General features: G+C 30.2%; 3 protein-coding genes across 5 annotated transcripts in view; 2 read left to right on the top strand and 1 right to left on the bottom strand.

The window, feature by feature from the left end:
• Positions 1 to 956, bottom strand: part of DCX-EMAP (Doublecortin-domain-containing echinoderm-microtubule-associated protein) — a 96727-nt gene extending 95771 nt beyond the window's left edge. Inside the window, exon 1 of the mRNA XM_074114678.1 lies at positions 811 to 956. The gene's annotated coding sequence lies outside the window, so the exon portion shown is untranslated. The remainder of the gene's footprint in view (positions 1 to 810) is intronic.
• A 1484-nt stretch (positions 957 to 2440) lies between these two features.
• Positions 2441 to 8200, top strand: LOC141447277 (26S rRNA (cytosine-C(5))-methyltransferase nsun-5-like). Its single transcript, XM_074114667.1, has 7 exons — positions 2441 to 2782; positions 3267 to 3570; positions 3655 to 3898; positions 3995 to 4266; positions 4933 to 5048; positions 5471 to 5643; positions 6489 to 8200. The coding sequence occupies exons 2-7, from the start codon at positions 3475 to 3477 to the stop codon at positions 7835 to 7837; spliced, it is 2250 nt and encodes a 749-aa protein (XP_073970768.1). The 5' UTR covers positions 2441 to 2782; positions 3267 to 3474; the 3' UTR covers positions 7838 to 8200.
• A 1291-nt stretch (positions 8201 to 9491) lies between these two features.
• On the top strand, positions 9492 to 25957 carry Pi3K92E (phosphatidylinositol 3-kinase 92E). 3 transcript variants are annotated; one of them, XM_074114664.1, is made up of 20 exons: positions 9492 to 9633; positions 10567 to 10732; positions 13581 to 13809; positions 13891 to 14120; positions 15768 to 16011; positions 16098 to 16279; positions 16713 to 16940; positions 18025 to 18224; positions 18638 to 18760; positions 20039 to 20183; positions 20429 to 20559; positions 20640 to 20783; positions 21404 to 21670; positions 21752 to 21940; positions 22037 to 22179; positions 22712 to 22863; positions 23502 to 23669; positions 23940 to 24059; positions 25308 to 25432; positions 25759 to 25957. In XM_074114664.1, exons 2-20 carry the CDS (start codon positions 10589 to 10591, stop codon positions 25811 to 25813), a joined length of 3219 nt encoding a protein of 1072 aa, XP_073970765.1. In that variant the 5' UTR covers positions 9492 to 9633; positions 10567 to 10588; the 3' UTR covers positions 25814 to 25957. The 3 variants fall into 3 exon arrangements, with proteins under 3 accessions (XP_073970765.1, XP_073970767.1, XP_073970766.1); XM_074114665.1 differs by lacking the exon at positions 9492 to 9633 and adding an exon at positions 10462 to 10480; XM_074114666.1 differs by lacking the exon at positions 25759 to 25957 and having other exon boundaries at positions 25308 to 25633.
• The last annotated feature ends 1137 nt before the right edge of the window (positions 25958 to 27094 follow it).

Below are 27094 nucleotides of genomic sequence, written 5' to 3'. Positions count from 1 at the left end.
TCTATGTCTCATTAACTATAGCCACTAAAACAATGCAATTTATACTAGTTATAGAGCAAAGTGTTCTCTACAATTCGGTAAAGAATTCATTAAAATCCGAACAATACGAAGAGAGAAACAAAGGAATGAAATTTCAACTACTTGCAAAACCTCCAAACTTTAACCTTCTATATCTCATTAACTATAGCCACTAAAACAATGCAATTTATACCAGTTATGGAGCAAAGTTTTCTCTACAATTCGGTAAAGAACTCAAATTTAGATGCACACAGGTTCCTTTTATCACATTAAAAGTAATTGAACAGTTTCTGTAATTTGTATTTTCTCTCACTGTCGAAAACATATGAGATGGGGCAGATTTTCAATTTTTAAAATTGAATACATGATTCTGAAATTTTATGTAATGAATGTAATAGTAATTTCATCTCTTTATCTTACACCTAGAACATGTATTTTAAATTGTTATTTTTCTGACTTGTTAATTACACTCCTTCTCGTTCGGAAATATTGCAGATTTTTAATTTATCGAGTTTTCGATTAATTGAAATAATCGAGTCTTCAGGGGAAATTCAGAGCATGCAGTTCATCATGTTATTTAAAGATAAATAGGTGAATAAATTTGAATTTAAGTTTATAAGTTTTAATTGTAATTTTTATGTAGAATATATAAACCTGCTTTGGCCAGTTCGAATTTCTAGGCCTTTTTAAAAATGAGGCCCCCATGTGCACGCCTCCTCCATTGAAGGAAAAATTAAAAGTAAAATCCATAATTAATAATATTTCAACATATAAAAATAATCATAGCCTTACTCATAATCATGATTGAGATAGTGTTCGCGTACTTAACGAGGTGCTCAGTAGAAACAGTAGTAAGTAAGAATGATGATGACTCAGGGCAAGGCGCTATGACGTGGCCCTTACTCCAACTTGCACGCCACATTTATAGATTTTCTTGACCACAGTCCCTTGCTCAATGGACCCCCACCTGAATGGGGTCAATATTTATAATTAAGCATTTTTTAAACCAACATAACATACAAGCTTAAGTTGATAAAAAGTTACAAATAAATTATATTAGTATATAAATATCAGTACCTTATTATGTTTGAAAAAAGAGTGATAAAATTTAAAGAAATGAAAAAAAATTCAATCGGTATTTCGTGTTTTGAAAACAATATTGCAACAGAGATTTAAAACAGATAAATAAGCAAATCAATTATAATAAATGATGCGTTCTTTTCGATTCTACCATTCAATTCTTTTCATTCATTCGAGTTTAAATTACCTTAAACATTTTTATATACTTAAATTTACTGCGTATTGCTCTAGCTATTCAAACTTCATGAAAAGTATAACTTAAACCAAGGGTGGTAAAAATCTATTCACCGTTATAAAAAAAAAAAATATATAGAATTAGTTCATTGTCAAAACCAAGATACTGAGGTCATTATGAAAAGGCGACCTTAATTGAGCGTGCTACGGCTTTCGCTATGTTAAAAATAGATTAATAGTTTTTAAATGTATTTTTTGGAGATAATTTATTAAAAATAAAATAATAATTCCAAAAGTCCAGAGTATGGGTTACCTTGGGATAGAAAAATCCATGCATCATTATTCATGCTCTACGCCCTATCCAAACACTAATAGATCCAAGAGAAGCAGCAAAAATTATGGAATTTGAGTCCTCACTTAAACCTAACCTATCGAAGATCTCACATCGTTCTGGACAAACTTGACAACAATCAGAGGATACAGACTTAAATCAACTAAGAACAACCTCCTTCCAAAATTTCTGATACTAATTTCATTACGGCCCAAACAATCCCTCAAAAAACAGATGATGAATGGGTATTTTTTCCTTTATTTTATAGCCTTTACCCACAAGCTGGGAAAAAAAGAAAAATTTCTTTATTCTGGAGGTATAGTCACGAAAGTTCAGCGCTCTCAACGCAACGAATAGCCGGGGACTAGATACAATCAGTTTTCAAAATAAGTTGTTTACGCTACTCACCCGAAGTACCTCAAAGAACAACATAAACTTCGGCTTGATTCAGTCACTAAGTGATCTAATTTATTCTGGAACCAATCCCCGTCAAAATTACGTATCACCAAGAAAATCTTAACAGAAATTTTTAACACTATCTTGAGATGAATGAAGCTTAACGCTTACCTTGGCAAAAACTTCTCTTTTAAAAACATTTAAAAAAATTACTTCTTACATTAAAAACATAATAATGCGGAGAATTAGATTCACTTTATAAATATTAGAATTAAAAGAAATACCTAAAAAAAGACGCTATTGTTTGTTCCGTCACGCTTCGAATTTGGTACGGCGTTGGTTAATTACTTGAAGAGTATTGATGGTGAAGATGAAAGATAATTATTATGGAAGTATAGATTGGAATATGGGATGATTTGTGTTCAGTGTACGGTATGACCTTGTTGGTGCAATCTCGTTCCTCTATTAATTTCCTGTCCTTCTTCTAATATGCTCGTAAATCTTCAATAACCACGCCTTACAAAAGGAAAACATTAACATTATTGTAACCTTGGCTCTTCGGCCAAATATTTTCAACAACTAAGTTTCATTATCTTAATGACATTATTTTGAAAATTTCTAAAAGGAGATAATTGGTGTCTTTTACACTGTTTTTAAACTTTAAATTGAGAAGTGTTTTAAATGTTTTATGCAAACACATTTTGAGATTCCCAGAATTTAATATGGCCTCCTTCAGATGTGTTATTCTGCTGCTTCTGATCCTACATCAATAATCTTCATTAGGTATAAAAATATTTACTATATTAACTATAAAACATTGATAATGTTAAAGATTTAAGTTCTAACTACTATTCATTTTATTATTAATATTTTCCCCAAAAAAATAGAGTTCAGGTGGGCTACAGTGATGCTGAGAAATCTCAAATCGTAAAATAGTTTATTAGTTAATGATAATAAATCTTTACAATGCTGCCGAGAACATTTAGTAAAATACTGTGTTAAAAATAAAATTTACCTAAGTTTTGTGAGTGTTCACACTAGACTGATTAAATATTTGGCAAAATCGCTTTTAACGTCTGGGGGCCTGCGAGTACATAACGCAGAAAAGAATTCGAGAATCATTCCGGGTTAACACATAAGATAATCTTCGTATTTGAAAAAGACGGAATTACAATCTACAGGAAATGAAGTTTACTTCTACAGCTACACTAATACCTTCTAGCATCTATTAATGCAGTTTCTTAATTGTAAAAATATTTAATTCCAGGTAGTTCTAACTAACCTTCTGATGGATGTAACAATAACAAAACCTCAACTACAAACGAAGCAAACTCACGTGCACATGTTTAACTACTTACCGCGTAATGATACCCGGCTCATTCTCATTGTGATTCGACTAATTTTATAGGAATCAAGTCGTGGATATTAATAATAGTTGACCTTAATTGATTGCAAATACTAGCTTCAAAACAAAAATGTACCGTTTTGCGGCAGACATTTGTAGACGAACAGAAGCTGGAGAAAGTTTAAAAAACTTATTGTATTCTTCAGAAAGTTCTAAGTTTTCCAACGTAAGTAAAAAAAATCTCAGTGTTATTGATTTTGTTTTTATTTCAGTTTTTTATAAGTCACTTTCCTTCATCCATTAATTATAGGATATACCATCCATCAGAGCTTTGGTTGATACTGCGTTAAGAAATAGAATTGTCATTGACGATCTAATCAGTCGAACTAATTTAAATGAAGAACTTGTGTTTAATGAGATATGGATTGCTCGAGTTTTGGTTGCTGAGATTATTTTTGGGAAAAAATCCTTTCATTGCTCGGATGCCATTACCAAAAAAGTTTATAAATACAAAGATGAATTAAAAAGCCTTTCAGAAGACGCAAAAAAAATTGGTTGGTAGTTTTTATCACGCATTCAGTTAATGTTAATGATCTATTGAATATATAGAAATAAATATATGAATTCAACATGACTCTTTTTGTTTACAGAGAAAACATTTATTCCACGATATGTTAGAATTAATACTTTAAATTGTACGAAGCATGAATTTTACAAGGCAATGTCATCTCATTTTAAATTAACTGAGGTTGGAGATAAAAACGAAGTTTCTTACGAAGATTTCTTAAAGTTTATTAAAAAAATGAAAAAAACTGAATATGTTCAAGATTTTCATTTGGCAGATTTATACGTATTTCATCCTAAAGCTAATTTAACTCTTTCACCTTTGTTTATTGCTAACAAAATTATTCTACAAGACAAGGTAATAATTAAACAATTATGTATCGAAATAATATCATTATTATTAATGTTGATATGTTCAACTGCTTTAGCAAATAAATAGAAAACTTACTTCTTTTAAACAGTATTCTTTGAAGATGACTAAAAATACTTAAAGACAATAAACTTCAAGTACCTAAACATAAAAAGGGAAATATATCTTTTACTTTTTCAGTAACTTGTGCCCTTCAAAGATATTTTAAATCGCTATTCAAAATGTGTTAAGTCCTTTTATTTCCATAGTTCATTATTATTAAAATTCATATAGAAATTTTCTGGGTGAGTTCTTACGTTACAGTGCCCTCTAATGTTATTCTTTTACTAAAATCCTATAATGTGTGAAATCTGAAGGCATCATCTTAGAGGGCACGATGGCAATACTGCTTCTTTCGAGAGGAATAAAAGATAACAAAAAAAAGGTGCATTTAAAATTCCATGTTTAAAACATAATTGTCTTTGAAAGTTCAAACATGTAATAAGCGATTTTTGTTTGTTTATTTGAATCAATCTATACAGGTTCTTTTGCTTGATGTTAGTAATCTTGCGTATAATTTTCCCCTACAATAAAGATTTTTAAATTTCGCTTGATTAGTAAATAGTATGTTGCTTAAATGTTTATCTAAGTTAAAGTTATTTCTTTCATTTTCAGGCAAGTTGTTTAGTAGCCCCTTTACTTGCTCCAACACCCGGCTCTTTAATAATCGACATGTGTGCAGCTCCTGGTTATAAAACACAACACTTATCATCAATTACAGGAAATTCAGGGTATTGTGCTCTCTTTCATTGAACAGTTAAGATTTATCTTCCAGAACAGGTTGATGAATTAGTGTGTAAATTGTGATTTAATTTTCTTTCCGGTTTTTATTTTATTGATTGGAAATACCAGTTGGTAATTTTCTCTAAATTGGTGTTATAAAACACTTGGAAGGCTCCAGTTACCAATAACCCTCAGTGTTACCCCTTGACAAAACAAAAATAAATCCGTGATTCTAAATGCCTACCATAATTTATAAACTACTCTTTCTTTCTTTTTCGATAAACAAAAAATTTCTTTCTTTACAAAAAACAAGAAAAGAAAAACGTTTGTCTACATAAACGATTTTTTTTTTCAAGGTCTACATTAAAAAAGAGATGAAAAAAGGTTCATACAACTTTTAGTTTTTAAACCATTAACTAATTTTTTGCAGGCATATTTTGGCACTGGATATATGTAGGGATAGATACCAGGTACTTGCAAATACGAGAATCAATTATGGTCTATCAAATGTTATAACACTAAATGTTGATGCTCTAAATTTGTCGGAAGCTGGTACAAAATGCATCGAATATATATTACTTGATGCTCCTTGCAGTGGATCAGGTACACATTATTTATTATATTTATGTTATTAAAAAAAAAAAAATTTAAATAAAATTTCTGACCAAGTAGGAATAGCTTAACCTTTCTGAATATAGTAGTGAATAAATAAAAGCTTTCCGAGAATCCAGTGGTGATAAATTACGAAACAGTGATACTTTTATTTTTATTGATGTGGTTTCGCTTCTTTATCCTCCGAATTATCTCTTGGTTGGCTTTCCCATATTTCGAATCTGTAGTTCTGACCATTTCTCATTTAGCTTCCAGAATGGGTTTCTACCAGCATGGGTATTCATATGCTTTATATTCCTACCTCAAAGACACGGTACATGTAAAGTAAAATAGGTTTCTCCACTAACCTGCATAAAAGGACTTGTATTTAGTATATAGCCTACATCTTTAGCGCTTGTTTGAGCCTTGCGGATAAAGCAACTAAATACCATTTATCTTGAGACTAGTTCACTCAGCTCCTCAGCATATTTGCTTATCTGTAAATCTAAAACTTTAAAACTTTTCTGGATGTAAAATAGTAAAGGTCACTTGGTATGAAGATATTTTAAGTATACATTATTGTTAATTGTCAATTAATGGGTATCTGTGAATACTCTCTATAAATTATTTTGCACTGGTATGAAACTTATTTTTTCCTGTTAAATTCATTGAATGTTGATTACGTCAGATAAAACTTCTTAATCACGAATTCGGTCATTCATTTTTGATGTTCGTTTATGTGTGTCGTGAGTTTGTGTATGTATGAAAAATATCTTTTCTCTAATATGAGTAATATATTAATTAAAAATGATTTCTTTTATTTTATTTATTAACTTTTTTTAAAATTTCTTTTTTAGGTGTAGTTCAAAACTTCGACTATGGAACTGATAATCGTAGCGGTAAAAAAAGATTACAATCATTACATAATTTACAAGCTTATCTTTTAAGAACAACTTTGACTCAGTTTCCTTCCGCGCGTAGAATAGTTTACAGTACGTGTTCGCTGCACGAAGAAGAAAATGAAGCTGTAGTTGACGAATTATTAGATATTGCTGAAAAAAATAAATTTATTCTAGTAAATCTTAAAAATCATTATCAAGATTTCTCAACTGGAATAGATAAATATAAATGTGGTAGAAGCACTATTCGAATGGTACCTGAACAGTCATTTACTAATGGATTTTTCATTGCTTTATTTGAAAGAACGAATCCACCAAATCCATCTCCACGTATGGAATTCTACAAGAATATGAATTCCATATTAGATAATATAATTATAAAGAGAAAAAGGAAGGTAGATGAAACTGAATTGAGCAATACAGATGAAAATGCTAAACGAAAAGATGTTGTTAAGGAAGTATTGAATGAAAGTGAAAAGAAAATTAAAGGGGAAAATAAAAAAAAGGAATTCAGTGATGACGAAAATCATAAACAAAGAAAATCTGTAAGCCCTGAAAAAGAATATAAACAGGTTCAAAAAGAAAAAGTAAATGAACCAAATGTAAAAATACTGACACCTAATTGTGATAACGTCAGCAAAAATGCTGGTAATTCCAGTAACGATAGTAGTGATGAAGAACAAATAAAAAAAGAAACGAGTTTTACACCAGAATCTGAGAATGTAAAAGGAAATTACATTAGAGTAGTAAGGTCTCCATTACTAAAAAATATCTTACCAAATTCAGGTGATCAACAAGATGACGATTCAGAGCATTCAGACAATAGTGAAGAAGTTGTTAGAAAAGATAAACAAAATGAAGATTCAGAGTCTAGTGATGATAATGAAGATGATGTCAGTGAAGGAAGTAGTAATCGTAAAATTATGAGTAAACAAATAAATAACGAAAAAAATAAGAGTAACGAGGATGAGGAAGAAGAAGAAGAAGATAATGATGATGAAGATGATAATGTAAGTGATGATGATGAATTTGACAACTCTAGATATAAATCACAATTTAGTAACTCTCCTACAAAATTCAAACAAAGAAACTTAAATGATGGAAGACATTTCGAAGAAAGATTTAATTCTTCAAAAAATGATTTTAATTACTTCAGAAACCAAAGGAGAGGTAGAGGTAGAGGTAGAAGAGGAGGGAATTACCATGGACGTGGAGGATATAACTCGAATTTCAAGGGAAGGGAAAGAGGAGGAGGATACCAATCAAATAGACAATATCGTGACAATACACCCTGGTTTAAAGAATAGTACAAGCAATGTTGGAGTTGGTGTATTTCATTGTAAAATAAGTAACAATGAAAAAAAAAAAGAGTTTTTTAAATGTTTTGTCATAGGTAGTAATATTAATCTAAGCCTTTACAAGGCAGCAATAAAAATGAAAAGTGGAAAATTAAAGGGCAATAAAGAAAGATAAACAAAATGAAAAATGCCAAAAGATAACTTGAAGTGAAATTTTCGCCTAGGCAACCAGACATTACATCCTATTATTGAAGAATTCCCTGAAATTGCATCAACGTTTTGAGATAAAAGAAGAATTTCATCTCTATCTTTAATGAAACTTTTTTGTTTGTAAAGTATAAATCTCTTGTAATAAAAATATTTTATTGGTAAGTTCTTGAATTAAATTTCTAATTTTCCGTCTCCTATTTAAGAAGCCTATTTCGACTTTGATTTATTATTTAGTTACATTTTTCCAAAGCTCATTCACACCATTTTCTTTGGAGTTAAATGCTTGAGCAAATTGCCTGCTAATGAGATAAGTGATGAACCTCAGACTTTGATATAGAAAACCCTTGTCACGAAATATGTGATGAGCCCTTATAGAGATTTACTTATTTAGAATTTACAGGTGTACCATTTTGAAGGATATAACATTTGTATTTTATAGAATAAAGTACTTTTTAAGCAGGACTCGAATGAATTCTACAAATACTTGGTGTCAAATTCCTTGTGTTCTTTTCCAGTCATGGTTAGTGCTTTCTTTTTTTATTTCACATGAATTCACATCACAATTATTGTTTCTTTAGGACCAAATGATGAGATTCACGGCGTATAGCGCAATAGATTTATGCTCCAATGTGGTTATGGAATGTTATTTTAGAAGAACTGAGATATAGTACGATCTAATGAAGTAAATCTAAATTCGAGGTAGGCAATAAAGAATATCTCCTTCTTTGGTTCAAAAATTCTTATGAGGAAAAATATGTAGCGCTGAAGCCTAATACAGTCTTTCAGAATACGTTTCCTTAAAGGTATTGTGAGTCAAGAAAACAACTACATATACGCTCTAGCCTAATCAGTTCTATTTGAATTTTAAGTTAAGAAGTAACAACTTTCCCCACGTTGTAAGCGATAGAAGTTATTAATAACACTAAAAAGTAATTATGCTTGTACATTAGTTTGGGATCAAACGCTTAAATGGAGTAAATAGAAAAAACCACTTTACTGAAGTGATGGTCTAGTTTTTTTTCAGTTACCTGTAAATGGTTCTAATGATTTTCTGTACGCATTTTACTTTTCCCTTAATGCTTTTCGCAATAAATAATAATAATGTATTGCAAGCTATAATGGCTGGTGTAAGCAATTTTTTTTTTTTTTTCCTATTAAAATATTTTTTTCTGTTTGAATAGTTGTGACTTTTGAAAGATTGCCCGAATCGATTTCAAAAGAGGGAGAAATATAATATATCGATAGTTCATTGTCTGTTGTTTTGATACGGTATTTCGTCAGTGATTATTTAATGCAGTAATTCTTTTTATTTTTGAACTTTGCATTTGCATCTTTTATAGTGAATTAATTATTGGAAGTGTTTACTTTTTTTAAGGGAACTTTTCTAATGTTTTGAAATCCATTTGTTCTTGAACTTCAAATGTAAAATGGCTTCCTACTTGTCAACCACAGTGTTTGTAACGAGTAAATAAGATAAGGGACAAGATTAAAATGTTCTGTATTTATTGCTTCCACTGGAATCAGAATATTTATCCTTGTTTTCAAAGTTTAGAAAGTGAAAATAATTGTGTTATAAGTGAATTGATCATGTTTAGGTATGTTATATATTTGAAGTTTTTATTTTTTTAAATACAATAATTTTTATCAACAAGTTGATATTTTAGACAACAAGCTTACAGATGCGTCCTCAGCGTTTCATTTATTTAGTCGATTCAATTTTTTTTTTTTCTGAGCTTAGTTCAAAACTTTTCAGTAGTAGGTTATGTAGATTTAGTTTATTTGTTGACACCCATTGTATCATTTCACCTGATGCTTCTTAAGTCATACTTTATCTAAGCTAATGGTTAAGTACCTTCCGTCCTAATGTAAACTGTTCTTCAAATAGTTGCTTTTACTTCAAGGGAAGCGAAATAAACATTCAAGAAAGGAAACTTGCATTGCAGCTTGATGAGTCACTCTGATCATGGGAAACACAATAAAATAAATTTTTATTCCTTTCTTTCCTTCGTGTTAATTTTAATTGGAATTAGATTATTTATCACTTTTTTTCGAATTTTTCAATACAAAATTTTATTTTCATTTCTTTGACTTGCCTTCAAATATGTTTAGTGCCACCCTGTTAGGGTGGTGCCTTGCTATCTCAGTTGGGGACCTTTTTTTGTAATTAAAGTCATAATGATAACTTTTTGTTTCTAAAGAAATTTTATGTAGCTAAGATTTATTTCACCCTTCAAAATTAATGTGTGTAAATAACCGCATTGTTTTCATTTTGAATTAAAGTCAGTTTTCATAAAATATTGAAGTTCATAGGCTTTCTTTTATTTTTTAAGTAGTGCATAATTTTTAACGCTTAAGATTTAAAGAGGTTTTACATTTTGATAAATCAGAATTATTACAATGAATGTGTTATAATTTAAAAGCATAAATCCCTAACTATAATATGTATAAACTATTTTTTTTTAAAATATTATTGAAAGAATATATTCATAAAAATAATTTAAACCACAAAATAAAAAAATTGGTTTCAGATTGTAACATGATCTAAACACCATGGTTCATATACCAAATACTTATACTCATGATTTCTGGCAACAGACCTCTGAACAGGTAGTTGAATTAAGCTGTTTTATGCCAAATGGAGTATTCATTGCAATTAAAGTTAATAAAAATGCTACTCTCCATGAAATCAAGTTGGTAAGTTTTTGAATATATTTTTACTTTCTTTTTGATTTGAGTAAGGTATTCTAAATAAGGTACAGTGAAGTGTGTAGATGATTTACTTTCTGAATTAAAATTTCTGAAGTCATATCCAATCTCTTTTTTCTCATTAATAAGAGGGCCATTGTTACATAAGTATGGATTTCACTTTGTTAATGTATTACCAATTAATCCTCAAATTAAGTTGGATTTTATAATATTTTTTTGTTATGTACAAAGCAACGTAATGGGCCCTGATGGCCTTCAAAGAAATGAATAAACGCAATATTCAGAGTGAGATCAGGATGCGGTGTGCACCGTATCGATAATTATATCATGAAACTGATCCTTAAAAGCTACCTCCGTATCGTTAATTTTCTCATGTAACGTTCTAATTTGTCCATATCAAGCAAAAATGTTGCACCTATCTCACCCATTTGCAATAATCATGGATTAAGATGTCCCTACTCGATTTGCATTTCTTGTCGATTCTAAAAATATTAAGATAGCCATCATTCTTATAAGAGCTACAGGTTTATTTTAAAGTTTCTGGTTAATAAAAAGGCCCAGCATTACTGAAGAATACAGAGAGCACAAGTGAATAGTTAAAAGTGGGCGGAGGATTAGAAATTTGATTTTTCAGTAATAAAGTTGATAATGATATGTCGAAAAAAAAATTGCTTGTAAGTTGCGTTGATTATTGAAGTAAATTTCAAGAAGTCAAGACCAGAAAAAGTCTAAGCAAATTTCTCCCAATTAAAATTAGGAAAGTGTAGTGCATTACGACAACAGGGGTCTGTTGTGTCCTGAAGGTCGAGATCAATTTTCCCATGGCATAACATAACTTCCTAATGAGAATGAGAGGTAGGATATATCCTGCTACTAGTATATTCACTAAGTGGTAACTTCTAAGGCATTCAATTTGTTCTTAGATGTGAGTATCGCTGAATCTTAAGAGATGTTGAATAGAAACCAAATATTTTAAACTATTTATCCGCCTAGTAAGTATTAAGAATTTACAATGGGTCTGATCTTTCGATCAAGCACCATAACTCTAGCTGGGCACATCACAGCCTTCCAAGCCCATTAGTGCATCTTTCGAACGCATAGTATAAAAAGCTAGAAAGGGCAGACTCCACTCCTTTCTGAAACACAAGTCAAAGAGGAGATTTTTTTCCCCCCAATTTCTGCTTCACATCCGTTTCTAGGGAGGTTATAGATCGGAGAGCTGATAACCAGGAAAAACATGCACAGTAGGTAAAGCACCCCAATGCCTTATATATGTATAGCCATACTTAACATTTATATATATATATATATATATATAAATGTTAAGTATGGCTCCCTTTGTCTGAAGAAGTGTAAAATCTATGAATACCTCCAGCCCAGCCATAGTGTAATTTTCCATTTAAATTATTGGTGTAAATAAATGTAGTAATGTTGCTCTTCTTGCAAGCAAAAATCTGTACTCAGGAACTATAAATACACTAAACTACACGCCTAAAAAGAAACATGAGAACACAAATAGAGTGCATGTGTTCTAGTTGACTCTGACCAATCAGAAACTTTAGGAATTAAAAGGTTCACTTGGATTGGAGAACCTTATGATAATATACGAGCAATGTAAAGGGAGTTATTCTTAAAAGAAGCTTAAGTAGGAGTTTCTATTGGTTCCAAAGGTAAATAATGGAATCGAAAGCACATCAATTGGTTGGCCAATAGATGGGTACAAATCATTGAAAATGATGGTCGAGTTTGACATTTGTGAATTAAAGTCTAATACTTACATATTCTGTAGTCATCAGGTCTTGGAGTAAGTTCCTCATTGAACTTTTACTATTATTGACAAGTGAAATATTTAATTATGGATTAAAATTGGCGAGGAATCGAGTTGTTTTTATTTGAACCGATTCCTCGCCAATTTTATTCCTGAAATTAATTATTGAAAAGTACCTAATTATTTATTTTCCTCAATTTATTATTTGAACTTTTCGATTCAAGCAGCATTACATTCAGCTCCGTACTTATATTGTAGCTTTTCATTATAACGTGGTCCCTCAAATTCTTATATTTAACCTTGAACATTCCTTATAACATTCTCCTGTTATGAAGAACCTACCTGCTATTATTTCTTGGTTCCTTAAATTCTCATTCTATGAAAACAGTAAACTAAGGTAATATTACCTGTCAGTATTACAATGAGAGTTCATACAGCTGGGAAACATTTTCTTTCTTGGTTGAAGGTAAGTTGGTTTTTAGAAAATGTTTTGTGATTAGTTTTAGTTTTGGAATTATTTTTGGAAATATATTTGATTGAAATGAATTTTGGGATTGTTATTGATGTAACTTAAATTACTTACTGCTCAATACATCTTAGCTTTTAAGTCGCGCTTCTAACTTCTCTGGTATTCCATTTTCATATTCATATATTCTCCGTTCCTGATCTGTGTCATGCTGTCATTATTTTCATTTACACTACTTTTCACATTTAAAACCTTGTTCGGCAACAAACGAAACTGCATTTTAATGATCAAATGAAGTTGTAAGATATCTAGATATCAGTGCCTAGGCACACTCTTAGAGCAGTAATGGACCATATCAGTTTTTTGTCCGTCAAAGTTATTTTTCACTTATATTTAGAATTTGTTTTCCCGTATAAAGCATTTTCGTCTATCTAAATAAAATATCGCAAACATACCTACTAGTAGATAAAACTTCTTCTTTTTTTGGTAAATCTACAAATTTCACTTCTTTTTTTTTATAGCAAATCCACATTTCGGATTCCCAGCAAACAAAATGTTGTTCTGAACAATTTTTTTTTAAATTTTGGACTTGTAATTTGTAGGATCTCTGGGAGGAAGCCACCAAATTTCCCCTCCATTGGATGCTTCAAGATGCATCCGCATACGTATTCAGTTGTATCAACAGTATGGCCCAAAAAGAAGATTTATTGGATGAAACAAGAAGACTTGGCGATGTTCGACCATTTGTTGCTACCCTTAAATTGGCTGAACGAAAGGGTGATACCGCTGAAAATATGCTCAATGTACAAATCAGCCATCTTATCGGCAAAGGTATTTATATTAAATCATTTTAAATGATGTATACGATATTAAAGTTCTATGGAAATTAAAACTTATAAAATATTTACACAGGTCTACATGAATTCGATGCTCAGAAGAATCCTGAGGTAAATTATTTTCGATGGAAAATGAAGAATCTTATAGACGATGTCAGTAGATCACGGCAGAATAAAGAATGGCTTGATCGCCTGTATTCACAATTCCCTCCAAGAATAGAATCTTCTGATCAGATACCAGTATCAGTTACTAGAAAACTTAGAGATGGTCATTTGTTCCTTTTCATCAACTTTCAAAATATTGATGTAAGTACCAATGTATAATTTAATTTATGGGACTAAACTCTATGTTATTTTTGGCTGATTTTAATAAAATTCTTCTTATTTCCATAGACTTAAATGGCCAATTGATCATTGTAGTTTCAGATTTCTTTTCAGTTACATTTGCCTAGAAAAAGCGTCATTTCTTATATAGAATCTAACTTATTTGTTATCCGCCATTTTTATGTTTGGAACAGCAGTCTCTTAAGCAGTGTAACAAGAAAGCTGTTATCAATTTAATCATGCTCATGCTTAGGGGTAATAATAGGCTCTCGACAACCGGATAGCTTTAAGTTCAGTCTCTTCTATTACATGCAAGTTAGATTCTGAATTTTCTAAAGGATGTTTTCGAACTTAAACATCAGCTATCTGAACATTAATTTGAAACTGTCTTGCATGTATCATCTGAACTGGATTATGTAAGGGCTTTATGAGTTATTCGCTAACGAAACAATCTGAATATAGAGAAAATGGGTACTAGATCTCTTCTGTTATATAGAGCTATCAATGAAAATTCAATTCTACATTTGGTTTTGACTCGTTGTCTATATCAGCGTTTCCCAAAGTGTGGGTTGCAGAAAAATTCAGCTGGGTCGTGGCAAAAATTGTAAAAACAAAATATCTATAACATTTTGCTCTAAATTTAATATTTTTCGAAACTTTTTCAAGTATTGCAGGTAGCAACCCTTTACCACCGTTTCCTACCGGACCGTTTAAATTCGGATGCTCTGATTGGCTGATTTCGTTTCGTCATTCAGTGCCTTCTGTCGATATTGAAAAGGAAGAAATGCTTAATCTTAGTGAACAAGAAGTTGATAATTTAATTGAAATTTCATGCAACACCTATCTTAAAAAAGTGTTTGAAACTGTACCACTAATTAATTTTTGGTTGCGTTGTCAAAAGGAATATCCAAGCGTAAGCGAAAAAGCGATACAATTTTTAAAGCCTTTTGTCACCACTTATACGTGTGAAACTGCGTTGTCAGCCTTGGTGTACTTAAAAAATAAGTATCGGAACAGATTGGATGTCGAACCTAATTTGAGAATAAAATTAACATTATTAAGTCCTAATTTGAAATTACTATGTGATGAAAAACAACATCATCCTTCGCACTAAGGTCAAAATATGTAAATCAAAATTTACTTTATTTACTTCAAGTTTTAAATGAAGATAATGGATTGTCTTTAATTACTTATGTTTTTGTTATATAATTATTTTGCAATTTTTGTGTATGAAATAAACAAACTAATAACTTGAATTTTGATTTTTATTAAAAAATAAAATTTGTTTTGTAAATAAATGTTTTTTTTATAAGGTGGGTCGCGAAAAAATTTAAAATCTCGTACCGGGCCGCGGTCAAAAAAGTTTGGGAAACGCTGGTCTATATCATTCTCATAAATTGTCAAAATAAAAAAAAATTTAAAAAACACCTTCAAACCTTAACTTTGTCGTCTGCCAATTTCTATTATTATTATTATTGTCTTTATTTTACTACAAACTGAAACTACAACTTTTTTTACAAAGAAAGATAAACTATAAAGACTGGCTACAAGGTCAAAGACCATTAGAGGAGTCTTACTATTTCTAATTTTTATTACAATTGTTACATAAACTTTTATTTATTATTTCAGTCAAAATTTAAGTTCAGTGTACCACATGATACAACGCCCGAACAATTAATGGCAATGGCTTTAAATAAAAAAGCATTAGCCCATCAAACGCGTGGTGAACTCAGCGATTATGTCTTCAAAGTACGAGGTAGAGAAGAATATTTAGTTGGTAACATCCCTCTTATAAAATTTGTATACATTCAAGAGTCACTAGCTTGGGATTTACAACCTACATTAATTGTAGTCAATGTAAACAGTGTTCCAGGTTTGTTTTTTTTTTTTTTATTGATAATATTTTGAAATACTTTTTCTTTTCTTCTTTTTTTTTGAAACAAAATGGTCATATTCCAGTTGAGATGGAGATTGATGATAGTTTAGATGTTTCCGATGAAAAAAGAGTTAGAACATCGTTCTCAACTTTAACCTTAAGGAAGAAAGGCAAATTGATAAGTTCATGGCACATCAATGATCCATTCGCTTTTCAAATTTTAGCAATTTGTAAACTAAATTGTGATTCAACACGTTCTGTTGAAGTAAGTGTTTTTAATAAATTAATTAAGTTTTAGAATAATTACAAAGATTTTAGATATTTGTTCTATTGGCTGAAGAGAAAACCTAAACAAAATAGAGTTTTCTTCAGTATTGAGTGACAAATATAGGGCACCCAGGGGAATAAAATTAAATTTAAGTGTACTTGGTCATTAATTCCTCATAAGAAGTAGGCATTATTATGTGTCTCAGGCAGCAAGTGTAGCGCGACAAACTGCAATTAATCTCAGTTTGAAAATGGATGAAAATCGAAATCGAATACAATCCTTATACGATAAATCAATGCTATTATGAAGCACTGCAGGCCTAACTATATTTTTAAATAGATATTTCATTACAAAAATAATTTTATTAAAATAAACTTTATTTCAACAACTACTGTTTTTCTCCATCTCTTAATTGTACTATTACGTTTAGGTGTGCGTTCAAGCTGGATTATACCATGGTGGTAAAGCTCTTTGTGAACCACAAAAAACCAGCGAAAGGGTAGTAAGTAAGGAAGGTGAATGTATATGGGATGAAGATCTCCAGTTTGACATCAAAGTTTCAAATATACCTAGAATGGCGAGACTGTGTTTTGTCGTATACGAAATATCTAAGTCAGCCAAAGGGCTTCGATCAAGAAAGCTTAAAGATTCTAAACAGGTATACTTCATTTTGTTTTCTTAAAAAAAGGTAAGCTTAAAAATAAAAATAAAAACTTCTTTTTGCTTCAGATTTAGCGACCTCATAGTTAAACGAACAGAAACATTCATTTTACATTAAAAACTAGAGTTAAATTTTGTAAAACATTAGGAGATGCATATTTTTTTTTTTAATTTAAATCTTTCGCATCCATATATGCCTTAAATTCTTCTGCCCATTTCACAGAATCATATCTCCCTAACTTTTTTTGCAAAATATGATCTTGGATTCCATTTCGACACACGAATATCCTGGGAATTCCATATTTGAATAAAATAAAAAGACCTAAGCCAGGGGTCGACAACCAGCTTTACCTTTCCATCCATATTTTGAATTGCTATAATATCTCCTGTTGTATTAATGTAATTCTTACAAAAATATGGACAATTATAGTACTCATTTATCTCTTAAATTGTGTGCAATCGCAGTTTTCTGCCTGCACTTATAAAGGAGATACAAGGTGATAAAGTTTTGGAGTTTTACATTACCTTCATTTTCGAATTGCTTTATTTAGTAGTATTGGAGTAATTTTGGCGAAAATATGATCAATTATAGTACTCATCTACCTCTTCAATTCAAATTTATAAAATAATAAAAACAATAATTATCATTTACTCTGTTTTGTATTTTCAATACAGTTTTTCTAGTGGGTTCAATTTAAAATACAATATAATTTTATAAGTGGCTTGCAGGCTTTTAATGAATTTCTAAAGTGGCCCACAATTTCTGGGTTGACTTCCCTGATCTAAGCTATTGGAACATATAACTGCTGAACGTATGTTGATCAGTACGGGCTAGCCAAATTTGGAATCTGTGTCGCTCACAGATTTAATCCAAATGTTTATGTAATCTTATAACTCATTTTAAACCACAGTTTTCATAACGTCTTTAAAATTGTCATCGTCTTTATTAAGATTGTATTCGACCTGATTTATAGAAAAAAGATGCCGCTATAAACTATAAAGTGAACGATATAAAAATTATTTCTATCAGAGCTTAACAGCTATCTATTTGTTAACACTAACTACTTTTGTTGTAATTAAAGGAGCTTTACATTAATCCAATGGGCTGGGTGAACACAACTGTGTATGATTTCAAAAATCAATTGAAGACTGGTGCAATGACACTATATATGTGGACATATGCAGAAGACACTCAGACTGATGATTTACTACATAGTTTAGGCACTGTAGTCTCTAATACGAATGTAGACCACGCGGCCGCTCTCACCATTAGCTTCCATAAGTAAGTATTCTATCCCAATATAGTTTTGAGTTTAAATTTTTAATAAGTATTTAATGAGTACAGTGTGAATGTATTTATTTGGAATAAGAGGCGTATATAAGTAAATGTTTGCTTTAGAGTAATGTAATCATGAATGGGATCGTAAACATCCTATGTGCTGCCAGAGCGTAGTAACCGCAAGCTTCATTTCTAAAAAATAGAAATAAAATTTTGAACATTTTTTCTGAGATAATTTTTCCATACACTCTTCATTTGAAGCTTTCTTTTTTTCTCATTAACTCTTATTGCACCCTTATCCTGGAGAATAAAGGAAGTTGGAATCAAACTACAAATAGTTTATTCAAGATAGTAGATTATTCAAGTAGTATTAATTAGATTCTTATTATTAATATTTTGCAATACTGAATTTGTAGGTACCATACAGAACATACTGTTGTCTATCCTTCAGTAGAAAAGATTTTGGAGTACAATAAAGAAAATGATGCCAGTGCAGGAGGAGCCCAACGAATTACTTGGAACTCTCTAGAACAGTTAAGGTGAGAAATCTTTCTTTAGGAATAAAGAGTGCCTTCTGACAAGAAGTCTAATAGTACAAATTCAGAAAATGTTCTTGAAAAAAAATCTAGCTTAATGTATTTTCTTAGGTTGGTACAAATGATCGGGATGTTTTGTGAACCAGTTGAATAATAGTATCAATTTCTTGTAGAAATTTTAACTTCCGCGTACTCCCTCAAAAAAAATTATTAAAGAGGAAGGATTAGCCAAAGAAGGGGAAAGTGGTGGTCCAAGAGTGCAAGTTCAGCTTGCTTGCCCTTAGATCTTCTTTTGCTACGAGCCTCTACACTCATTTTCTAGACCGAAAGTGTCCTGTAAAGGCCCGCAAGTGCCTGTGACCTCACATTTTGATTATATTTTTTTATTAACAACAACAACAATAAAAAAAAAAAAACTGTGACGATTAATGTTAAAAGTTTTGTTTTCCTTCATTTGATTGCGATTCTCTCGAGCGCCTCGAACGTTTTTTAAACCTAATGTACGAAACAAATTTATATATTAGGCAAATGAAACATTTTTTTTTATAAACTTTATCAGATTGATTTTGGGGTTAGGGCTACTAAAATTCCAGCGTGACGTTGAAGTCTCTAATGACATTTCAATAATTTTTAAGAGGCTAATTTTGAAGAAAAATTTTCCGCCAGAGAGTTAGTTATAATAAAAGAGAGAATATTAACGATAGATTTTTCTCCAGTTTTCAACTTTATCTGGCTTTGAACCTGCATGCCCTTTGAATTGAGTAGGTTTGAGTATGGCAATAAATGTGTTGTACGTAGCCTGGCAAGAAATGTGTTGTACGTAGCCAGGGATCCGTTAGTTATTTCTTGCTTGTATTATGTTCTCCAAAATTAGAAATAGATGTTACTTCAGATTCATATCGTTTTATTTGAAGCGTTTCTATTAGAAAATAAAATTTTAATGAGTTAACTCAATACAATTTGCTATTAAATCTAAGAAGTAATGTTCTCATATAAAATCGTACCTTATATGTATGTATATTTTTTCTCGAAATCTATTAAATCTGGGTTGTTGAGAAAATTACAATTATAAAGGAGGATTTGCCCTACATTATAAAGAAAATTTGAGTATCTTATCTTTTATAAAAAAAGAGAAAAAAAATTGTCAAAGCTGGGTGGTTTTTAACGTTACGCTTTTTCGTGCACTTTCTGACGATCAACCAACCCTTATAACACACAACTGTCCTATCGGACAGTTTTAAAAAGTTATCTGTTCTAATATTACTAAAAATCTGTTATTAGGACCTTAGCAGGACGAGACCCTCTACATGAAATGCACGAACAAGAACGGAAGGCATTGTGGACACATAGACATGAGGCTCTACGACATGAACCTACACTTTTACCAAAATTATTAGACTGTGTGGAATGGAATGATCATAATGAGGTAATGCTTAATATATGTTTAGATAGATTTCTATTCGTTTACTTCTGCTTGTGTGTTTAATAACTGTAATTATTCTTTTTTTTTCCTGATATATTTTTTAGCATTTGAATACTCTTAAAATTTGTATCGCTTGTTGTTCATTTAATGTTAATCATTTAAGAATTCTTTTCAGAACAATAAAATCTTTTCTTAGGAATCTACAACATATTTAAAATTATAAATCAATGTATAGTAATTTATTTCAGGTGAGTGAAGCGATGGCACTACTGTCCAAATGGCCACATTTACCACCGGAAAAAGCATTAGAGTTATTAGATTATGCTTATGCAGATCAGGCAGTTAGATGTTACGCTGTTAAGTGTTTAGCTAAATTCACGTATGTTTTCTAAATAATTAGATTTGTTTTGATTTTTTCTTATATGTACATATTTTATCATTTTTTTTAAATGTTTACAGAGATGAAGAATTGTCGATGTTTTTGCTTCAATTAGTACAGGCACTTAAGCATGAGTGCTATTTACATTGTGATCTTGTTGAATTCCTAATAAGAAGAGCCCTTAACAATCAAAAAATAGGACACTACCTTTTCTGGCACCTGAGGTAACTTTTCAAGGTTCAATAGACTAGACTTACTTCCTTACCCATGGGTGAAGTATCAATTAGAAGGGTATTATGACATTTTTTGCTTGTGGGATTTTTTCGCTTTAAGAATGAAAGAATATTTAACATTTTTGGATATTTTCTTTTAACAACAGCTTTATGTTGTATAAATTTGGTGTCTCTTTGTTGGCTTCACGTAAATTGGTCTGGATCCTAAAAATATAATGAAGAAGCTGGAATAAGAAGCTAATTTTTCTTTGTAAGTCTTCTTCCTTACTGATTACGACTTTCACCTGGTGTCCTCCATTGCTTGGAAGGATGCGTAAATATTCATTAGAAAGAGTCGAAGGATGCGTAAATATTCTTTAGAAAGAATCGTTTGGGATTTTAGTTTTCTAAGACAAACGATATATATCGCTGCAAAATACATTGACATTGCGAGAATGATTAGGTAGATTAATTTACAAAGGGAAGTGTGAAACTCCTATCATTGATTAGTATCTGCTGCATCTCACACAGCAACATTTCTTAATAGAGTGTACCATAAATTACACACAAACACTCATTCTCATTTAACTATTGTAAAAAGAAGAAGAGATTAAAACATTCATTTTTCACAGGTCAGAGATGCATGAAGCTTCCGTATGGGTTCGATTTGGTTTAATGCTTGAAGCCTATTGTCGTGGATCAAAAGAACATATGAAAGCTTTAACAAGACAAGTGGAATTAGTTTCTAAATTACGTACTGCAGCCGAAACAGTTAGACAGAAAAGTAAAGATAAGGCTAGAGTTTGTTTACAAGAAACTTTAATTGAACATAGATTTGTTGAAGCAGTTGTAGGATTATTGAATCCAATTGACCCATCGTACAGGTGTAAAGGTATCAGGTAATTATTATATATTAGCTTCGTACTTTTTAATTAAGTAGCTTCTTTATTTCCTTTTTATTGTTATTTTTGTTATTACAGAATTGAAAAATGTAGAGTAATGGATAGCAAAATGAGACCAATATGGGTAGTGTTGGGTAATAGCGACATATACGGTGACGATATAAATCTAATATTTAAGAATGGTGATGATTTAAGGCAAGATATGCTCACGTTGCAAATGATTAGAATTATGGATAGATTATGGAAAAATGAAGGACTTGATTTAAGGTAGATGAATCATTAATTTTTTTTAAAGTAGTTCGATAAAGTGACTGATTTCATTAAGAGATCGACTAGAATTCTAAGTTATCTATATATTTGCAGGATGAATCCTTATGGTTGTATATCAACGGATAATCGAGTTGGTTTAATTGAGGTTGTACTGGAGGCTGAAACAATAGCAAATATTCAAAAAGAAAAAGGGATGTTTTCTGCAACATCGGCATTTAGAAAAGGATCATTGCTTGGTATGACTAAATTCCGATAAAATAATTAAAATAACTGTACTGTAGGCACACAACTGTTCCAAATGTTTAATTTCACCCAAATAAATATGGCAGTTGTGGAGATATCGATTCTTAAGAGACGTAAATCGATTCTATTTCACTGAAAATTAGGTAGCAATAACCTGCTCTCGCAAATCTTGAAACTTAAGGTTTCCTATATCTTAGAGTCTCTTTAGAATCGAGAAACATTCGGATAAACTTTTCTTTGAAAAATGTTCCAATAAAAGTGCCAGGCATTCAGTTGGTTAAATAATTTAAGATGTTTAAAGGAAGATACATCATCTTTTACCAGAGAATTACACTTACAAAACTATGCTAGGCACAATTGTTATGTTATGATTTTGACGAGAAACAATTAATTGGGTTTCTTTAAAGGAATATCAGTTGATTTACGTTTCCGGTGAACTATTCATATCATCGCTATGTGTCTTTTTAGTTTTTTTAAACTTTTCAGTTTTAATTTGACTTGCATATTGATTTTTATTAAATTCAGCGTGGCTAAAAGATCACAATCCCACTGAGGCCAGCCTGAATAAAGCTATTGAAGAGTTCACATACTCCTGCGCTGGATATTGTGTGGCTACCTATGTGCTTGGTATTGCTGACAGACATTCAGATAATATTATGGTGAAGAAAACTGGCCAGGTGAGCAACTGTATATTTATCTACCTAAAATTTCGTAACTTGATTTAGTTTTATAACTTTAAAAATCAGAAAAAATTAAGTAAATAGTTTTTAATTAAAAATATTACTCCCCAACGAGTATATATCGGAAGATAAGCGATATTTGGTTTTGCTATTATTCTTTTAAGAAGATTTGATACAGTAAGCCCTTTTGATTCGAATCCCTTATAATTTAAGTTACAGATCGGTGACGGCAATATGGATAAAGCAATCGGAAGTTAAGAGTAGTGAGCCTCAGATATTCTATTCAAGAAAGGTCTAATGCACAGTATTCAATTCGATAAACATTTTCGGCGAAAAAATTCAGTTAATAGTACTTCTTGACGTAAAATCTTTCACCGTAAGATTTAATGCTTCAAGATTTTTCTTCTTTTTTTTCAATAAAGTTTAATGTGAAAGCGAAACAGTGCATTTTCTAATATTCTGATTTTCCCTGCTAGTAAAATTTAATTGATCCATTTATAAATCCAACAATTATCATAAAATTAGTTTGCTAAGTAGGTTTTTATTATACTGAAAACTTTGCATAGTAAAGCGACTATTTTGATAAAAATTATAAATTTTTGCAGTGCCACATTAGCCTTTAATATTTTTTCCAGCTGTTTCACATTGATTTTGGTCATATACTTGGTCACTTCAAAGAAAAATTTGGATTTAGAAGAGAACGAGTACCATTTGTTCTTACTCACGACTTTGTTCATGTTATTAACAAAGGGAGTAAAAAAGGTGGATTGGAATTTCAAATATTTCAGAGGCGCTGTGAACAGGTTAATATAAATTTATTCCTATGTTATGTTCATTAGAAATAATTATTTCTTCTTTTTCACAATCTTTATCTCCACCAGATGTAGGTTTTTTTTTTGTTAAATTTAGTGTACTAAATTGTTTTCAAAGTAACTCCTCTTTTTAGATATGTGATTGTGAGTATCGTATGTCCTGAACATAGTTAGAAAATCAAAGTTCAAATTTGATAGCCAGTTCCTTTTTCTAAATATTTAGCACTTCTATTACTTATCTAATATATATTTTTTTTTTAGGCATTTTTAACTCTTAGAAGGCATGGAGGTTTAATTTTGTCACTCTTTGCAATGATGATTTCCACTGGTCTTCCAGAATTAAGTTCTGAAAATGATCTCAATTATCTGAGGGAAACCTTGGTAAGTTATAAATTCTGTTTTCTATGTATATTATAAATCTAAAAATGACGAAATATCTAGGTAAAATATCGTAACTTACAAAACAGTATTTTCCAGAATTAAAAAATTCATTATATACACGCACAGCGTTTATTTTTCATTCGTATTTTGTTATGGAATTCTAAATGTTAATTTAGAACACATTTGTGGCGTACAACTTTCAACTAGTGCGTTTTCGAAAGTAAGCGTGAATACAGAAAACAATAAGTTATATAGGCGTTTTTAATAATAATTATTTGTTTCATTTATTTATAAAAATAAATGCAATTATGATAACACTAATCTTTGATCAATTACTGGTATTCTAATGTAACTTCCATAGATTTATTTAAAGGAATTTGAAAGTATTCTTGATGGGAGTATTAGATATCTTGCGAGGCATTAATTTTTTTCCGTTGTTAAGGATTGGTTGCTAATACAGGGTGAACCAGTAAGTATTGTCCAAAGGCCTACTGTGTGTAGTACATCTAAAGTGGAGTTCAATGACGTATTGGCCAACTTCATATTTTCCACGGTTCTTGAGTGACGTCACTTTAATTTATTTTCTAAAATCATTACTTTTTTCCAATAAAAATGTTATTACTCAGAAAGTTTTAGCCCGAATTCGATTCTGATGACACGGTTAGAAAGACAGATAAATTTTCTAAAAATTATACTATTTCGAAGCATAAGTTATTCTCCAAACAGACTCAATCTTCTTCAGTATGCTGGAAAAATAAAAGTAATCGAAATTTTTAAGAAAACTCATTAGGCCCTTATGTGATCATTATCAGACCTAGGTGCTGGCACTTGAGTCTGTTTAAAGTGACGTCACTCAAGAACAGTGGAAAATATAAAGTTGGCCAATACGTCATTGAACTCCACTTTAGATGTACTACACACAGTAGGCCTATGGACATTACTTACTGGTTCACCCTGTATATTCTTCTTTTTATTTTATTTTATTCGCCCTTTGTACTTTTCTTAAACTTCTATCCAATCCTTGAAGTCTGGAAATCTGTAAGAGTGAGAACCATTACTTTAAAGGGCTTTGAATTAATTCGTCTATTTCTAGTGTTCGCTCTTAACCGACCCAATTTGTTTTTAGTAATTTTATTCTATTACCGAATGCATAAAATCTGCTGGCAAGCATATGTGATCAACACTTGGTATTTGTGATTCTCTGCAAATGAAATTTTCCTCCCTCAATATATCTTTTTATTATTTCAGGTCTTAGATTTATCTGAAGAAGATGCGCTATCTCATTTTAAATCAAAATTTGATGAAGCGCTTGGAAACTCCTGGAAGACTTCATTAAATTGGGCATCACATAATATGGCAAAGAATAATAAACAGTAAGCTTCTCCTCTTTTTGCTACAAATAATGAAGAAAATAATGTAATATTATTATAACTACCGATAAAAAAAAAAAAAAGAAGAAGAAAAATACTCAAATATGCCTTTTTTGAAAGAAACTGAACTAATGTCTTGCTCTCGCTTGTTGTTTTAAGGAATCAACATACAAAAAACTCATTAAAATATCAATGCAATATAAATCAAGTCTGTGATCAGAAAGTACCCTTAGTTTTTTTTCTTTTTTTTTTATTGGGACATACTCCGTTTTTAATTAAACAAAAATAATAATAATAATGCATAGAGTAATGTATTAATTTTTTTATAGCATATTTTATACATATTATTGCGTAGAAGTGGAGGAAAAAGTAAAGAATAATTAGGAAGATATTTAAAGAAAATATAATTTATTTAAAAAGTCACTCGTATTTTGTCGAGGTTTTTCATAATATTTTTAATTTTATTTTATGAAAAGTTATTAGATGGAAAAAAACGTTTTTCTGTGATAAGAAGCAGATTAGTAAATGCGTTAAAAATATTGTGGTGCTGCTGAAAAAAAGCGTAAGAAAAAAGATAATTTTTTTTTTCTTTATTTAAAGTCTGCTCTTCTCCAACTCTCTTTTTAATTTTATTTTTAAAATTTAATTATGTATAGAGTAAATAATATTACGAACAAATCTCAAAATATGTGTATATATATATGCATTATATATATATTCATATATATTTATTTAACATAAGACTTTGTTTGTAATTTAAACATTATAATTTTTATTAAGTAATCAGTATTAGAATTTAAAATAAAAAAAAAAATAAATAAATAAAAAATTAAAACACAAAAAATAAAAATAAAAAAGTTGAATCTGGAACACAAGGCCTAATGTAATTATTAAGATTAGAGTTTTGTAAATAATGTTTGTCATTCATAATTTTTTTTTTGTTCGTTTTTTTGATAGGTTAATTTAAAAAACATGTAATTGTAATATACTGTATTATACAATACAATGGTAGACTTAAATAAAATATAAAGAAAGAATAAGTTGTAGAAAAAGCTTTATAATAAATTATAATTGTATTTGAAAATATAGCTAATTGATAAATAATATTTAAAAATTATAAATATATATGAAAATATTAAATAGAAATTGAAATTGAAAATAAATTAAAAAAAAAAAGAAGAATATATTACAACAGGGTTTTTTAACAAAAAACCTACAGGCAGACCACTTACCGCCTCCTATCGTATTGTTATGTTAAGCTTCAACCTCAAGTCTGCTTGCTTGAGGATGATGTCTTTTAATTCTGAGGTAATAACTAAGTGGTCGTACCGTACCTGCAATTTTTTTTTTTTAATAAATTGTATATGGCAATGTTTCTTACTTGCTTTGACTGGACTGAGAGAACTTTTAGTTAATATCCTTTTATTTAATTTGATAAATTTTTAATAATTATATTTTTATTGCTTTTTTTTTTTTTAAATAGACAAAATTAAAATTAAATTAAATAGTCAACTTAAATTTTGAAGAGTTTCTTTTTTGTTTGTTGAAATAAATGCCAGTAAATGCCATATACATGCAGTACAATTATTTTTAATTCATTATTTTGTTTGGCACTCATCCTTGCCACAGTTTTAATTAAAATGTTTCTTTTTAAGCAAAACAAAT

Source organism: Rhodnius prolixus, unplaced genomic scaffold (genome assembly GCF_049639745.1).
Source record: "Rhodnius prolixus isolate KJV_2025 unplaced genomic scaffold, Rpr scaffold_7, whole genome shotgun sequence".
Taxonomy (NCBI): Eukaryota; Metazoa; Arthropoda; class Insecta; order Hemiptera; family Reduviidae; genus Rhodnius; species Rhodnius prolixus.
The sequence above is the reverse complement of the archived record's forward strand: the minus strand, read 5'-3'. Positions and strand labels throughout refer to the sequence as shown.